The 17,921-nt window shown below is 41.3% G+C and overlaps 1 protein-coding gene across 16 annotated transcripts in view; it reads right to left on the reverse strand.

Moving 5' to 3' along the window:
• ncam1a (neural cell adhesion molecule 1a) overlaps nt 1-17,921 on the reverse strand; it is a 305,600-nt gene that overhangs the window by 86,485 nt on the left and 201,194 nt on the right. For all 16 annotated transcript variants that reach the window (XM_036937583.2, XM_036937579.2, XM_090192498.1 and 13 more), the window contains exons 2-7: nt 7,583-7,657; nt 6,425-6,634; nt 4,157-4,300; nt 2,624-2,761; nt 2,130-2,247; nt 26-186 (exon numbers count right to left, since the gene is read on the reverse strand). In XM_036937583.2, coding sequence (XP_036793478.1) covers nt 26-186; nt 2,130-2,247; nt 2,624-2,761; nt 4,157-4,300; nt 6,425-6,634; nt 7,583-7,657 — 846 coding nt within the window. The remainder of the gene's footprint in view (nt 1-25; nt 187-2,129; nt 2,248-2,623; nt 2,762-4,156; nt 4,301-6,424; nt 6,635-7,582; nt 7,658-17,921) is intronic.

Below are 17,921 nucleotides of genomic sequence, written 5' to 3' on the forward strand. Positions count from 1 at the left end.
TTAATAGTAATTATTTTGCTCTTACCGAACACATTCAAGCTAACTTCCTCCTCTTTCTCCCCGGCCTTGTTCCGGGCGATGCATGTGTAATCTCCTTCATCCACTTTCTTGACATCTTTTATTATCAGCTCTGAGCCGTCGTTGTTCAGGCCGTACTTATCGTCCGACTCAAGGACAATGTTGTTACTGAGGGGGGAAAGGCAGAAATGCAGAGTTCACGTCACTGATGTCTGTCTCCACAACATGAAGGTAAAAATAGTCGTCTTCACTCTGAAAGTATGATCTTTTTGGGGGCCGTATCTCAGTAGAGCAGCTGGTAAACAAAAGGCCTGGCTCAGAACCATAATGTCACGTTGGCATGAAGAGATTCGGGAGAGGCGCAGGGAACGCGTAATAGTTTTTTTTAATTATTCCCCAAATTACGGCGTTGAAACCCAAACCCAACAAAAGAGAGAGGAGTACCTTGAATAAATAACACACGGGACGAGACCCGTAATCATCTGCACAATCCACAAGGGCACGAAACCCAAAACACACAGCACAGGTACTCACACGCACCAACGGACAATGTAACAATAAATTGACAGCACCATGGTGAACAAAGGGCACATATATTCCCTTTGTACAAATACAATCAGTGGGAATAGGGGCCAGGTTTGCGCAATGAAAGTTCCAGAGGGATCCATGACAGTACCCCCCCCCCTGCTTGCAGCGCAACGACACCGGTCTTGGTGACGATCACAGGAACGCAGTGCGGGTCGATGAGGACCCGATGCAGCTGCCGAAGTTGCGGCGGAGTTGCGAGCAGTAGCATCGGACAGACCGGTTGTGGTGGTGTCGGATGGGCCAGTTGTTGCTGCTGAAGTTGCGCCATCGGACAGTCACACCGTCGTCGGACGGGCCATTCCCGCTGTCTCCCTCAATGGTCGATTATTCTGTCACTTTGGCATGAAGAGATTCGGGAGACAGGCGCAGGAATGCGTAATAGTTTTTAAAATTATACTCCAAATTACAGCATGCTGTGTAAAGGCACGGGGACGAAGACCAAATAAACACGTAACAAAAACACAGGGTTGAAACCCAAACAGAGCGAGGAGTACCTTGAATAAATAACAAACACACATTAACACACCGGACAAGACCCGTAATCATCTCCGCACTCCACAAGGGCAAGAAAGCCAAAACACACAGCACAGGTACTCACACGCACCAACGGACATTGTGACAATAATCGACAGCACCATGGTGAACAAAGGGCACATCTATACAAATACAATCACTGGGAACAGGTGCAAGGTGTGCGCAAGGAAAGTTCCAGAGGGATCCGTGACACATAAAACCAATGTCTTTAGAGCTACTGACCAGACATCCAGGACAGAAAAAAATATGTTTTTTTCTTTGTTTCTCTGGCTCTGCTTTGTTACCATAGCTGCATCATGGCTGTTTTACAAAGGGACTACATCCATAGGATGGTGATACACTGTATGATGTCAAGTTAAGGAATTTCTTCGGCACTCTTGACCGAGCACTCTCTTTGAACCATGACATGCCTGAGCCTCCCTTGAACTCTAAATCAGATGTGCACACACTGAGTTTGGACTGCGGTCCCACATCTGTATGCTTCTAAGAGCTTCAATCCTGAAGCAGCCTCTAAGGGATACCAAATGACAGGCCTGTCGGCGGCCAGGAAATAAATAAAGAATGTTAGGAGTTTCTGCCCCCCTACTCCCTCCCTTCACCCTACCTCGCTTGTCTCCTTCCTCCTCTGGCGAGGCCCAGCCCTTACGGATTCATCTCCTCATCCTCCTATCCTTCTCATTCGTTTACACTCCAAGAGGAGCTCGAGAAGCAGTGTTGGAATTATTCTCATACTATACTAGAGGGCCCGTTGTGTCAACAGTTATGCTGAGGATATATCAAACAAATGAGCTTTGGCCATCTTCAAGGTACTACATAAATATAATTCAATACTGTTTAACATCCTATTATCATGAGAATGCTGACCAAAAAAAATGGAAAAAAAGTTAAAATAAACAACCCTTATTCACTTCACAGTCACCTCCTCAACCAGTCACAACAAGCCAGTTTATTTATGCTCATTAAAAGACAAGGTGGTCAGTGTGACGTACCGGGCCCAGGTGACTGTGGGTTCAGGGAAGCCGTCAGCGTCACAGGCCAGCATCACAGACTGGTTGACGTCCGCCGTGGCATTCATCTCTGACTGCCTGGTGCGGATGCTAGGGAGCACTGAAACACAGACAGACATGGATACAAGCATTACTCAAAGATACAGAGGTCACACGTGAGTAGGAAATAAATTATACTAAGATGATACTAAGATAAGACATTTTAAGGGTGTTATATGCTTGTAAAAAGTCTTAAAATGTATAATCAGATCATGATTCACTATACTGGTTGATTAAGTATGATAGGAGAAAATACATGTTACTGTATGCTTGATACAGGCTTATTTTCTCTGTCATAATTCTGTAATGGTGCTCATAACAGCACAGTGTTGCATTTATAACTACACTATATTCTAATTGTGCTCGGATGCAAATCCCATTGCGAGAGCATAGGCGGTGAACGAGGGGTAGGGTGAGAGGGAGGATGTGGTACTCACCGTTGACGATGACCTTGATGATCTTTAGGTCAATCTCTCCCCTGGTCATTACACGAGCCTCACAGGTGTACGCCCCTTCATCTGTTTTCTTGATGCCTCGGATCTGGAGGTGGTTGTTGGTCAGGATCTTAAATCGAACTTTGAAAAACCGCAAAAGAAGGAAACAGAGAAGGGTCATTCATCCTTAACAGTGGGTGGTGTAGGTTTAAGACAAGGCAACATGGTAAAAGCACACATACTGTGCGACTTCAGGAGGCATGGTCTCCGTTACAGAGGAATGCTGTATCCTCAGCAGCAATATAGCTAACAATGTAAATGCATTGCATGAGTTATTTCTGGTGGCTGGAAACATAAGGAGGGGTGGAGAGAACATACCTTTTTTAAATAGGACCATATGATAGGGTACATAACTCACCATCAGAAATAGATTGATCTGTAATATTAGTGGCATAAATTCATCAAAAGAAAGCTCCATCAACTGAAATAATGTCTATTTACCTATGTCAATGTTTATTTAGAAAAATTAAATGCCATACTTTTCACTGTGATATTTCTTTACATTGCTCCACAGAGCATTGCCATGACATGGTGCCTCTAACAGCGTTGTATACGAGAATACGTGTCTAATTCTATATCCTTTATATCCATACTGTAGTAAATGTGGTAAAACATGGCAATGTAAACATACAGATGCTGAAACCACTACTACTTCTTGAATTGCGTCATCAAAGCTCTACTATGTAAATATTCTATGAACCCTCTAAGTTCAAACATCTGGCAGCCAGCGTATAAATATTGTATGGCAACTGTGTTCTGTTAACCCTCTTCTGAAGCGGTGCCAGATGTATATCTGGTTTACTGAATGTGTATTTGGGCAAAAGCTTTGAATTCGACTTTTTAAATAGCTCTCTGAGCTGTGAAACACATATTTTCATGAAAAATACTTGTAATTTGAGCTATAAGCACATGCAGCTTTGATAAGGAAAAGGTTAACTGGAGCAATGTGGAAAATGGTATATACATAAGCAGTATGGGTTTCAATCTGGGCTACAATTAGTGGTTTTCCAGTGAAAAACACAACCCATCCAGGGTCCAAGAAAACACCACACACCAGAGCGCTGCGGTCACCCTTTGCTTCCCAGTGGTTGCAAGAGGGAGGGGTGCTCTAAGGTTAAAATAGTGCAATATGGAGAGAAACAAAATCCTTCAGGCAGCATCCCACTCGACTTGACTAAATAGTCTAAATATGAACCCTTCAAAAATTATTTCACAACCGACAACAACCATTCCTCCTGATCAAAAAATATCTTGTTTCCTGTTCTCTCTTCATCCATTATGTCAGAACACTTGAATTACCAAAAGGCAGGGCTGTGCACTTAGGGAGGGAGCAAGTGAGTGGGGGGGTGAATGAAAAAAAGTTGGCAGATAGATGAAAGCAAATAAAAAAATAAAAAAATGGTAAAGGGGAGAGCCGCATGACTCTGGCAGTAGGCAACCCACACATTGGCACATCGAACTGTGCACAAGCCTTACCGTCTTTTGCAACCTGGATCTTTGAGCCTTTGTGCTTCCAGATGATGTCAGCAGGAGGCGAGCTGACGACGTCACAGATGATGTCAGCGTCATCTCCTTCATTGAACTCCTGTGGGGAAGGGGCGTTCTTGAAGGTTATCTTTTCTGTAGGGGAGAAGAATAGAAGTCCACCGTCAACTGGATTTCCTGAACCAGTCAACAAACTTAATTAACCAACATGTTCTATGGCAAGCACTTTCTTTGTTACCCAGTCTATGCATTTGAAAGAGTGCTAACTGTAGTGGCATTCCATCTGTTCAGAAAGAATATACTTCATACTATACAGTTAGTATAGTTGTATATGCTGGTTCTCTAAATGAAGATACAATGTTGGATACCATTACAATGATACTAGGGCAAAGATACAATCAACAATACCGTATATTATTTTTCCAAGACCTGCTCACCACTCCAAGTCAGTATCAGGTAATCCCAACAATAAATTATCAGCATACTGCAGACCTGCAACAGGTAACCCTCATTGACTCTTGTTTTAACTCACGTCCTCGCTCGATGCATAAGCCCAATGGTTCAGTTCTAGACAATCTTGTACCTATACCAATTCAAACCAATCCTATGGCATTTTCAAATAAGGGGTTACCTACTGATCATAGCATGCTTGTATTAGAGACTTCATCTGACCTTAAGTCCCGCAGCTGCGGTCTTGGATTTGTTAATGTAAATGCAAGAAGTTTGATTTCAAAGGTGGAATCGATCCAATGTGGGCATTCTGGTCATTTCTGAAACTTGCTGATGTGTCTGTCAGTTTATAATGTTTCCAGATTAGACAGAATTGGGGGTGGGGGTGTTGTCATATTTACAAAGGACAATTTTGATGTTTCTGTATTTCTTGCTACCTCTGTCCCTAAGCGTTTTGATCGGCTCGCTCTTAATGTGGGCCGTGGTCATAATAACCAGCAGACACTAGTAGGAGTGTATCACCCTCCCTCTGCTCCCTCATGTGCTCTTAACCAATTCATCTGAAATTTAAGTATGGTAATCTGAACTATTCATTATGGTCAATTTTAATATTAATTAGAAGACTCCAGGGTCAGATACGCTGAAATATATTTACTCTGAGCTAAACCTGTCTCAGATGATAACTGTGCCAACACGGCCAAATCCTAAAGAAATTGGACAGTGCGGTTAGATTAACAATAATTGAAGCTTTATGCCCATGTAAGACATGTCTATGTCCTGGAAAGTTTGCTGTTACTGATGTGTTAATCACATCAGCGCACGTTAACTCAATCGTCCCAGTATAGGGACATCGATCCCTTACAGGTTTTAAGAAACTAAGATTTAAAGTGGGCTTTTTTTTTTAGAGAAACAGATCTAGTCTCTCTTGTTAGTAGGAAGCAGATGGTGCAGTCAACCTTTGTATGTTCTTGATTATGGTGATACTATTTATCAAAGTACAGTTGCGTCTACTCTTAAATTCCTGGATGATGTTTTTCATAGCGGCCTTTGCTTTTAATTACAGGAGACAGTTTTATTACTCATCACTGTATTCTTTCCCAAAATGTTGTGCTGAACCTTTGAATTCACATAGATTTCATAATTATGCTCTGTTTGTTTACAATGCCCTGCTCCACAAGCTTCTGACTTACCTAACTTCACTGTTAAAATTTAAAATGACAAGTTATCAAACCCATTCACAAGGTTGGTTAACTCTGGACACCCCTTTGGCGTTCACAGAATTAAGTAAGTTATCCTTTAGATTTCTTGATCCACATGTTTTGAATGATCTCCAAAACGCATTTCGAATAGATGCTTTAGTGTCCCTAGGGCAGTTCAGGCAGAGGACAGAGGATTTTTTTATAATGAAGAATGTGTTTGTTTTAGTTGAATGTGTTTTCTGTGTATTGTGTATATTTGTCTTTGTCTGTGCAATATGTGTTGTGCTTTATTATAATTTGTTTCATATTGTATTTGCTTTTTTATGCAGTTTATGCAATTGCATATGCAGGGCTCCCTCACAAAGAGAGACACTGGTCTTAATGGTGACTCCCTGATTAAATAAAGGTAAATAAATAATGTGGGAGGCCAATTGAAGTAAACAAATATGAACAGAATATGCAGATCATTTTAAATTACATTCTTCAAAATTACATTGTGCACTCCACAAATATGCACAAATATACAGTGAGAGGATTTCCTTTAGTGGTAATCCGCTAAAGTACAATGAAGAATAGGACCTTGTTTCAAGCAGTTTGAGAGGGAACTTACGGAAGATTTTAACGTTGACGGTGCCCTGAGACTCCTTGTCTCCATTTTTGGCAACACACTTGTAGATGCCGGCATTGTCCACGTTGGCGTTATAGATCGTGAGAGTGGACGAGGACTCGTCGTTGCGGTTCACGAGGATGTCCTGTCGGTTCGGTAGGAGCTTCTCGCCGTTCGGGGCATACCAATCAATGTCCTTTACATCTCCGACAACTGAGGGACGAATAGAGGCAGGGTGGACGTGTGAGTAGAGTGCGAATGCACTGTTTATGTGTCTACAGCAGTTAATATGATTGACAACAGAGAAGAATGTGCTGCTTTGCGAGATGTGTCTGAGGTATGCATTATAGCTTTTTTTTAAGGTTAACAGGCTTCTCTACTTAGCAAAATAACATCCATCCTAATGCTGTTTAAGTCATCTGTCATGAACATGAGATAAAACCTAAAAAGTATAGTAGGCATAATGTCACAACATCTCACTCTTAACAAAGACGTGAATATCCTGACAAACTAGACCGAGTAAACGTTGTTTTGGTACAAATGGATTAATACTAGGCCAGCATTCCCTAGGGCTACCTGCTTCAAGGACTCCATGCATTTTTTATTACATATTTGCTCAGATGATGTACTACCTCAAATAAAATAAAATTACAAATGAAAACTTGAGAAGTTCTATCGCATTCTCCACCATTGATGTTTTGAAAGGGCAAAGCAAAGTCACGTGTCCTGGATTCTTTCACTCCCTCCTCATTCATAATGGAATAAAGAAGTGTTGAGAAAAACAGTATTTTGCAGACTTTTTTACTGCAAAAGAAGTACACAGCTGGCCACAGTTCTTTTCATTCAAAGGAAACATCATTAAAGTGAGATGGTTTCATCTTTCTACCATGACATGTTGAGCCTCTCTTCTGTCTTTGCTATTCCACAACAGGACGCTGACCTGCAGCAGTCTGCCAGTAGTGTGTGTGTGGGGGAGAAGGAGTGGGGGGGGGGGGGGGTTGTAACAACCACAGTTGCAGGTTAGCATCCCGGGAAGCCCATGCTACTGCATCCATGAAAACTGCTGTAGCACCTGCACTTTATTTGGAATCCTCTGCCCGAATACAGTAGCTAAGTGTGGGTTTGCTGTTGTGGAGGCGATGGTATCTGTACCACACCTACCTTCACAGAGGAAGAATTTTGACTCCCCCATACTGATCTCTCCTTGCATCGGGGTGATCTCCACCTGCAGGGAGGCTGGAAGAGAAAAACACAGAGAGCAGGTCTCAGAACAGTTAAAGTAAACATTTGTTTAGAAAGAGCAGGTCCTAGAGCAGTTGTGCTCAAGGGGAGAACGACTATGACAGGATGACACAGGGGCAAAGCACAGTGAGGCAAGGCAAGACACACATTTGAATGCATCAACAATTTGACTGAACATCTGCTGCTGATCAACCTGAGATGAGCCGTTTCCCACCTTTCACTTTTCCATATGATGCTGCATTTATGCCGTTATTTGGATTTTGTTGACAAACAAGCATTTTATTATTTGCATGACAAAGTCAGAGTTGGTATGCCAAGACAACAAATGGAAACACATAAACCCACATTGTAGGCTTGTAGGCCACAGTAGCATGTATTTTTGGACCTCTAGATGTGTAAATTGTCAGAGACTTGGCAAGGTCCCAGCATTGCTAGTGCGCATGTGATATTGGGCTGTGTAAACCAGATGCAACCCGGATATACTCTAGACGGCCCAAGAATCGACGTATGCAAACGTGAGTAGATTTAGTTGAAAACAACGGACATCTTGGACGCAGTCTCCAGTTCTTTTATACCTCAGTGGCAATTACTCAGGGGTCCGGCGACTTGATGATATTTTATTCATTTTTTAACCCTTTAACTAGGCAAGTCAATTAAGAACAAATTCTCATTTACAATGATGGCCTACCAAAAGGCCTCCTGCGGGGCCTGGGATTAAAAATATATTAAATAAATATAGGACAATACACACATCATGACGAGACAACACAACACTACATAAAGAGAGATCTAAGACAACAACATAGCATGGCAGCAACACATGACAACACAGCATGGTAGCAACACAAAATGGCAGCAGCACAAAACAGGGTACAAACATTTTTGGGCACAGACAACATCACAAAGGGCAAGAAGGTAGAGACAACAATACATTACACAACTGTCAGTAGTAAGAGCGTCCCTGATTGTGTCTTTGAACGAAGAGAATGAGATAAAACTGTCCAGTTTGAGTGTTTGTTGCAGCTCGTTCCAGTTGCTAGCTGCAGCGAACTGAAAAGACAAGCGACCCAAGGATGTATGTGCTTTGTGGACCTTTAACAGAATTTAACTGGCAGAACTGGTGTTGTATGTGAAGGATTACGGCTACAGTAGATATCTCAGATAGGGGGGAGTGAGGCCTAAGAGGGTTTTTATAAATAAGCGTCAACCAGCGGGTCTTGCGACGGGTACACAGAGATGACCAGTTTACAGTGGAGTATAGAGTGCAGCGATGTGTCCTATAAGGAGCATTGGTGGCAAATCTGATGGCCGAATGGTAAAGAACATCAAGCTGCTCGAGAGCACCCTTACCTGCTGATCTAAAATGGCACCTAAAGCCTCGATTTTCACTCAAGACTAATGAAAGTCACCTAACTGAGGTATCCCAGTGTTATCTCTTTTTCATCTTTCACAGACTGCACACTCAGGAAGTGTAATTCCATAAATCATAGCGTATTAGCTTCTTGAGATGCTACCTAATACATTTCATCTTTCTGCATCAGCTAAAGCAGGTGACACAGATGAGATTTAGAATGTACCGGAGAGAAGCAGCTGTTGTTTGTTCTCTTCTGCTTTGCTGGATAAATTAAAGAGGAATCAACTCCAAACTTGGTGAGAGACAAGAGAGATATACTCAACATTTTCATACCTGAAAGATTTACATAATCTTAACCCTAGGTGTGCCGGGACGACAGCAGAGGACTCTTTCTTCAAAAGTGCTCTGATCTGCCATGGCCTATTTTGGAAATGGTCTCCTCACAAAACAGGTCAGGCACTCTCTCTGCCAAGATCTGTGCCTCAAGAGTGAAGCACAGAGTGCAAAGCCGATACAACATTGAATCCTAATATGAATTTAACATAAGATTTACCATGACTAGGATGACACTATTCATACATTGTCTCTCTACCAACCCTGATAGATGTCAGGTTGAACCCAGGTGATACTCAGCTCAGCTGCATTCAACTGACCTGATTCTGGGCTGGTACCTCAAACTGGCTGTGCAGCAACCACCAACGCATAATGCTAAAGCTAACACATAGTCGACTAGGAGGGACACAGCGGTGGCTGTCTGTGCTGTGCTTTTTAAACCCTCCCTCACAGTATGGCAGACTGACAGGGCTGTTAAACTTCAGCTAAAATAACAGGGGAGAACAGACATTAAAGGTGCAATATGCAGAAATTGCTCCGCCATTTCCTGGTTGCTAAAATTAGAATAGTTAACCTAATTTCAGTTTATGTGACAAAATAAGCAATGTAGTGTAGAGAATCATTGTACCATCTAACCCGCTGTGAAATATATTTTCAATAACAGAAAAATATTGTATTTTCAGGTGTTTTAAGCTGGTGTATAGAACCAAAAGTAAAAGATGCAAAAACGCAACTTAAGAACGGAAGCATAGACATAGCGCACATGGAACAGATCTACTGCTTCTCAGACTTACTTTCAATGAGAAGGACAGATCTATAACTGACATTTCTATGTGAATTTGGTCAGGTCATCCAAAAGTTACATATTGCAGCTTTAATAAAAACAAGAAAATACCTTTCCTTGTATCTAACAGAGTCCATTACATTATACATTGTGACATTTGGTAACCCTTTACTTTTTTTTCCTGAAATGTACCATATTGAATTATCACTGTAATTGCGCACACATTGATGTCAAACATGCACCAACCCCAAATGCTCTCTTGCTGATGACTGAGATGAATGCAGGAGCATATTTCAGGAGCAGGACAAGACACCCTCTTTTTGACAGATATCTGACATAAGGGCATGTACGTGATAGGCCTATCTGGCTTATATGATTCTGATGGGCATAATGCTTCTTGACAGTGTCATAATGTGTAAAAACATTACTTTAGCGAATTCATTACACCAACAAAGGATTTCACTTTCAAACTAAAGTTTGTCAGGGAAAAAACACATTTGAATAAATGTGGGTTTTGACATACTTATGCAGGTGTCATAACAGCCATAAAAATAATGCATATCAGGTGTAAAAATATGGTTCGTGACAGCGTTATGATCATATTATGACAGGTTATGACACGTTGTCATCTGTTGATATTATGACATGGTAATGAGCGTGTCATATAAAGTGTTATGACACTAGGTGTCAAATAAAGTGTTACCTGACAGGTTTCCAAAATGCCCTTCAGGCTTCTTACTTTGTAATGAATCACTGGACTAGGACTGTCCCCGACTAAAAAATCTTGGTCGATCAAGAGTCGTCGGTTCTTTAGACCAATTCATTTGTCAAAATGTTTAAACATGTATTTTTTCCATATATTGACACACCCTATGTGTTTTAATAAAATCAACTACATTCACTGAGCTTGTCTGACGCCTTAAGCACACTGTTTGATTAAATAACTAAGACACACAAGTGACTAGAGGGAGTGCGACCAGCAATTGATTTGATTGTGCCGGGCCGGACTTGCTGCACTGTGTTAAATAAAAAAAGACAAGGAGTGACTGTGTGACAAGCACCCGTTGTTTCGCTCTCCTCCCTGCTACAGAGACCACCACAGAACATCAAAGTGTTTATCGCTCTGTCTGTGTTGCTGAAGCTGCAAAATAATTACAGCCATTTCTGACTAAAAAGTTCTGTTTCCTGAAATCCCTTGTTTATGAAAAACATTCCCTAATCCCTCAATCTTTGCTCTCTTTACGTGACACATGAATGCATCACATGCACATTACAAATAGGGCCTGACCTATAGCAGATTATAATCACATCAATAAATAGGCTATAACAAACTTTAAACACTGACACATGACAGCAAAATACAGCTGAATTCAGACGTTTACATACACTTAGGTCATTAAAACTTGTTTTTCAACCACTCCACAAATATCTTGTTAACAAACTAGAGTTTTGGCAAGTGAGTTAGGACATCTACTTTGTGCATTTTTAATTATTATTATTTTTTTTAACCTTTAACTAGGCAAGTCAGTTAAGAACAAATTCTTATTTTCAATGGCGGCCTAGGAACAGTGGGTTAACTGCCTGTTCAGGGGTAGAATGACAGATTTGTACCTTGACAGCTCGGGGGTTGGAACTTGCAACCTTCCGGTTACTAGTCTAATGCTCTAACCACTAGGCTACCCCGCCGCATGACAAGTTATTTTTCCAACAATTGTTTACAGACAGATTATCTCACTTATAATTCGCTGTATAACAATTCCAGTGGGTCAGAAGTTTACATGCACTAAGTTGACTGTGCCTTTAAACAGCTTGGATAATTCCAGAAATTGATGTCATCGCTTTAGAAGCTTCTGATAGGCTAATTGACATAATTTGAGTCAATTGGAGGTGTACCTGTGGATGTATTTCAAGGCCTACCTTCAAACTCAGTGCCTCTTTGCTTGACATCATGGGAAAAGCAAAATAAATCAGCCAAGACCTCAGAAAAAAATGGTAGATTTCCAAACGCCTGAAGGTACCACGTTCATCTGTACAAACAATAGTATGCAAGTATAAACACCATGGGACCACTCAGCCATCATACCGCTAAGGGAGGAGACGCATTCTGTCTCCTAGAGATGAACATACTTTGGTGCGAAAGGTGCAAATCAATCCCAGAACAACAGCAAAGGACCTTCTGAAGATGCTGGAGGAAACAGGTACAAAAGTATCTATATCCACAGTAAAACAAGTGTTATATCAACATAACCTGAAAGGCTTCTCATCAAGGAAGAAGCCACTGCTCCAAAACTGCCATAAAAAAAGCCAGACTATGGTTTGGAACTGCACATAGGGACAAAGATTGTACTTTTTGGGGAAATGTCCTCTGGTCTGATGAAACAAAAATAGAACTGTTTAGCCATAATGGCAATCATTATGTTTAGAGGAAAAAGTGGGACGCTTGCAAGCTGAAGGACACCATTCCAACCGTGAAGCACAGGGGGTGGCAGCATCATGTTGTGGAGGTGCTTTGCTGCAGGAGGGACTGGTGCACTTCACAAAATATATGGCATCATGAGGCAGGAAAATTATGTGGATATATTGAAGCAACATCTCAATACATCAGTCAGGAAGTTAAAGCTTGGTTGCAAAAGGGTCTTCCAAATGGACAATGACCCCAAGCATACTTCCAAACCTATAGAAAATTTGTGGGCAGAACTGAAAAGGCGTGTGCGAGCAAGGAGGCCTACAAACCTGACTCCGTTACACCAGCTCTGTCAGGAGGAATGGACCACAATTCACCCAACTTACTGTGGGAAGCTTGTGGAAGGCTACCTGAAACGTTTAACCCAAGTTAAACAATGTAAAAGGCAGAGGTCATTTTTCCTCTCGCTCATACTGAAATATATTATCGAATAGATATTTGAAAAACACCTTGAGGATTGATTATAAAAAACTTTTTTTCAGCTTTGTCATGACAGCAAATTCGGGTGGATTTCTCAACATTACGTGACCAACAAACAGGTATTTTGGGTATAACAATTTGCTTCATGGAACAAAAGGAACATTTGCTGTCTAACTGGGAGTCTCGTGAGTGAAAACATCCAAAGATCATCAAAGGTAAATTATTAATTTGATTGCTTTTCTGATTTTCGTGACCAAGCTTCCTGCTGCTAGCTGGACATAATGCTATGCTAGGCTATCAATAAACTTATGCAAATGCTTGTCTTGCTTTGGCTGTAAAGCATGATTTCAAAATCTGTGATGACAGGGTGATTAACAAAAGGCTGAGCTGTGTTTCGCTATATTTCACTTGTGATTTCATGAATATGAATATTTTCTAGTAATATGTTTTGACCGTTGTGCTATGCTAATTAGTGTAGTTGATGACAATTCTCCCGGATCCGGGATGGGTAGTTCCAAGAGGTTTTAAATACATTTGGCTAAGGTGTATGTAAACTTCCGACTTCAAATGTAGATGTAGAGGACCTGACAAATAATCTCAAAACGGGGGAATGTTTTGTGGTTGCTCAGGAGGCAAAGGGAAAGTCAGATGTGTGGAATAAATTTAACTAGTTGTGAAAAATAATGGAGATCAAGAAAAAGAAGGTAAGGAGCAAGAGCTGTGTAGATATGTGTGTCAAACAGGTGCTGTGTAGATTACAATATAATTTCCCAGATCGTTTGGAGCAATGTAAACAACAATACTTTAACCGTACCAGAGTCTGTTATAAAGTTTTTGTTGTTGTTGTTAAGCCTTTATTATAGCAACGACTAAGCTATTTATTCAAGGATTGCTTTATTTTAAAACTAAAATGCTTGATTGTATTTTAAATCATTAATGACTCGTATGCTGTGTGATGACATGAATGAATGATTGATTGATACAGTAGCCTATAAGACTAAACAGGATGCACTCTTATGCCTACAGCTGGTTATACAAGGCTGCTATATTAAGCCTACTAATGATAATGACTTTACTTAGGATCATAGCAATAGTAATAATAACAATAAGAAGGATATAAAGAAAAGGGAGCGTTATTATTGATTATAGACCTATCACATTGTATGATTTTTAAGTAATTAATTTGCATTTTATTGCATGACATAAGTACTTGATCACCTACCAACCAGTAAGAATTCCAGCTCTCACAGACCTGTTCGTTTTTCTTTAAGAACCCTCCTGTTCTCCACTCATTACCTGTATTAACTGCACCTGTTTGAACTTGTTACCTGTATAAAAGACACCTGTCCACACCCTCAATCAAACAGACTCCAACCTCTCCACAATGGCCAAGACCAGGGAGCTGTGTAAGGACATCACGGATAAAAATGTAGACCTGCACAAGGCTGGGATGGGCTACAGGACAATAGGCAAGCAGCTTGGTAAGAAGGCAACAACTGTTGGCGCAATTATTAGAAAATGGAAGAAGTTCAAGATGACGGTCAGTCACCCTCAGTCTGGGGCTCCATGCAAGATCTCACCTCGTGGGGCATCAATGATCATGAGGAAGGTGAGGGATCAGCCCAGAACTACACAGTAGGACCTAGTCAATGACCTGAAGAGAGCTGGGACCACAGTCTCAAAGAAAACCATTAGTAACACACTACGCCGTCATGGATTAAAATCCTGCAGCGCAGGCAAGGTCCCGCTGCTCAAGCCAGCGCATGTCCAGGCCCGTCTGAAGTTTGCCAATGATCCTCTGGATGATCCAGAAGAGGAATGGGAGGAGGTCATGTGGTCTGATGAGACAAAAATAGAGCTTTTTGGTCTAAACTCCACTCGCCGTGTTTGGAGGAAGAAGAAGGATGAGTACAACATCATTCTTTGGGGATGCTTTTCTGCAAAGGGGACAGGACAACTGCACCGTATTGAGGGGAGGATGGATGGGGCCATGTATCGCGAGTACTTGGCCAACAACCTCCTTCCCTCAGTAAGAGCATTGAAGATGGGTCGTGGTTGTGTCTTCCAGCATGACAACGACCCGAAACACACAGCCAGGGCAACTAAGGAGTGGCTCTGTAAAAAGCATCTCAAGGTCGTGGAGTGGCCTAGCCAGTCTCCAGACCTGAACCCAATAGAAAATCTTTGGAGGGAGCTGAAAGTTCTTATTGCCCAGCAACAGCCCCGAAACCTGAAGGATCTGGAGAAGGTCTGTATGGAGGAGTGGGCCAAAATCCCTGCTGCAGTGTGTGTAAACCTGGTCAAGAGCTACAGGAAACTTATGATCTCTGTAATTGCAAACAAAGGTTTCTGTACCAAATATTAAGTCCTGCAATAAAATGCAAATTAATTACTTAATCATACAATGTGATTTTCTGGATTTTTGTTTTAGATTTCGTCTCTCACAGTTGAAGTGTACCTATGATAACAATTAGAGACCTCTACATGCTTTGTAAGTAGGAAAATCGGCAGTGTATCAAATACTTGTTCTCCCCACTGTATATTTTCAGAAAAATCCTGGATTCTGCCATAAACATGATCGGTGCTTTGTAAGATGGAGCCATCATCAGAGGCAGTGAAATTTGAGCTGTCTAAAGCATGTTCGCTGTGCCTGGTATGAGGTACCACACAAGAACAAAAATAACAGCTCCTATTTCCTCTCTTACCAAGTAGGGCATAGGAGAAACCTCACCACAGATCCCAATTCTGAGGACAAATGTATTTCAGGCCAAGTGGGTAAAAACGCTATTTTTAGTGTTTTGGATTTCAAACTCTTTAAATTGAGGCTGAAGCTTGAAACTCCAGAGTGAATGCGGTAACAGAGTAAAGTTTCTGACCCACGTACACTACCAACCGTCGACACAGCAAAAAGTGAGCTGCTGTGTCCTTGCTGAAAGCACATAGCAAACAAATAAGCACACAAAACATAATGGGGCGGGATATCGATAAGCTTAATTACAAAACACATTTTAAACACTTCAGCCTCTACTGCTGCTGCCGCTCCTGTTTCTGCCTAAATGTTCTGGCACATAGGGCCCAGAGCAAAGTCCCTGTACACCAAGCAATTCTGCCCATAATTTAATGAAGCGATAATTCTAGCGTTTTATCCTGGATCTGCATTTCTGAACGACGACGGCCTAGGAAAAAACTCCTAACATAATATGCACACAGGCATGGGCTGTACAAGTGTGGTAAAAGCTGATTGCTGGAGCAGGGAGCAGATACAATAAGGCAGTTTATTGGACAGCTGTAAATGTTGAGGAAGCCCCCTGAAGATATCCATATTGGTGAAAAGAGCACACCTGAGACTGCCTATAAAAGTTGCCCTACCAATTTAAATAAAAGCTTATGATTTAAACACGTTGTAAGCCTTCCTCATTTCCATTAAACAAGATTCAATAACTCAAGGTCAATTAAATGAGATTTAACTTCAAAAAATAGATATGTTCAACTGCTAATAGCTTGTAATCAAACAGGGCTGTGTCTCCATTCTTAGGAGAATGATGTGGTCAACATGGAAACCAGGACATAGACTATGTTCCATTTAAAGTATGAAACAGGTGCAACTTCTCCATGGTGTTCCTTATATCATGGTGAAAGAGATATTACACTACAGAATGTTACAAACATATCATTCACACACTAGTCATTCCTGTGTACACGTTTCCTTTTTAATTTCATATACATTGGATGACAACCTTACTACAAAGCAAGAACATTAATCTTGGGTACCAAATGAACGCAGGCCATACAGTGAACCTGTAAATTCACATGAGCCCATGTGTGCTTTTGCTCATACCTGTTTATCATCGCACAGAGCATATTTTCCACCGGAGACAGCCATATCAATTCATCATGAAAATAAGTAATCATCAAGGTTTTCACGTGAATCAACTCTGACATAAACAAACTCTTAAGATTTTCACATATCTCTGTTCAATTGGCCTTCACCATTCTTTCTACCCGCCATTCACTTATGGAACATTCGACGCATGCTAAAACAATCAAGTCAACACAGAAAAGGTGTATGAGAGCAAGAGATGAACAACAATATTCACGGTTGGGAATAAATGATCGGCACTGACATGACATAATGAATGTGGGAGGGGTAGATTTGGTTCATGATACAATGATGTAATTTGGTCGCTAAATTTTAATCCTTTCTCTCATATGACCTATTAAGCTTTGCCAGACAGGAGGCTCTGGCAATGTACAAATCAGAGGCAGCAAATCAAGCCTCACAAGACTCGTCTAAAGGCAGCCTGGTACCAGTTTAGTGCCTTAAAAAAAGGGGTTAAATATGGGCCAATTTTTTTTCCCAATAATTTCCTGCCCTCTCTTAGATCTCTCAGATATATGACAGACACTTCAAAACAAACAACCAGAGAATTTACTTCGGCATTGTTTTCAGGTGGGAACGTGGTGCTTTAGAATGCTACGCCAGACAGGCCACGATGCACTGATCAAAGAGCATGGGCAAGATCCTGCGTAGATTTCCCATCACAGGATTAAAAACACACAGACAAACACACACCCCCGCACATATACAAGCACACACACACCCCTAGCAAATACATTCTGATGTATGCTAAACTTCATGCACTTCCAAATTGTACATTTAGGTTCTCCTCCCCGGAGGCACTCACTGCTAAATGGACTGAGTCTCCACTTATCTGAATTGGTAATCCCCATTAATTATGAGTAAACACTACTCACTGTCCATATTAGTTCACCAGTATGCCATTATACAGCTAGTAGTCGATCCAACACGTGCTGCCGAGTGACCACTGCCAAGTTTGTCTACTTTACACACAGTATTTCTTCTCCTTCAAGTGCACCTGCCCTGCAACATTTCATTACAGCA

The sequence above is a fragment of the Oncorhynchus mykiss genome, chromosome 12, assembly GCF_057628025.1.
Source record: "Oncorhynchus mykiss isolate SJ-2025 chromosome 12, ASM5762802v1, whole genome shotgun sequence".
Taxonomy (NCBI): domain Eukaryota; kingdom Metazoa; phylum Chordata; class Actinopteri; order Salmoniformes; family Salmonidae; genus Oncorhynchus; species Oncorhynchus mykiss.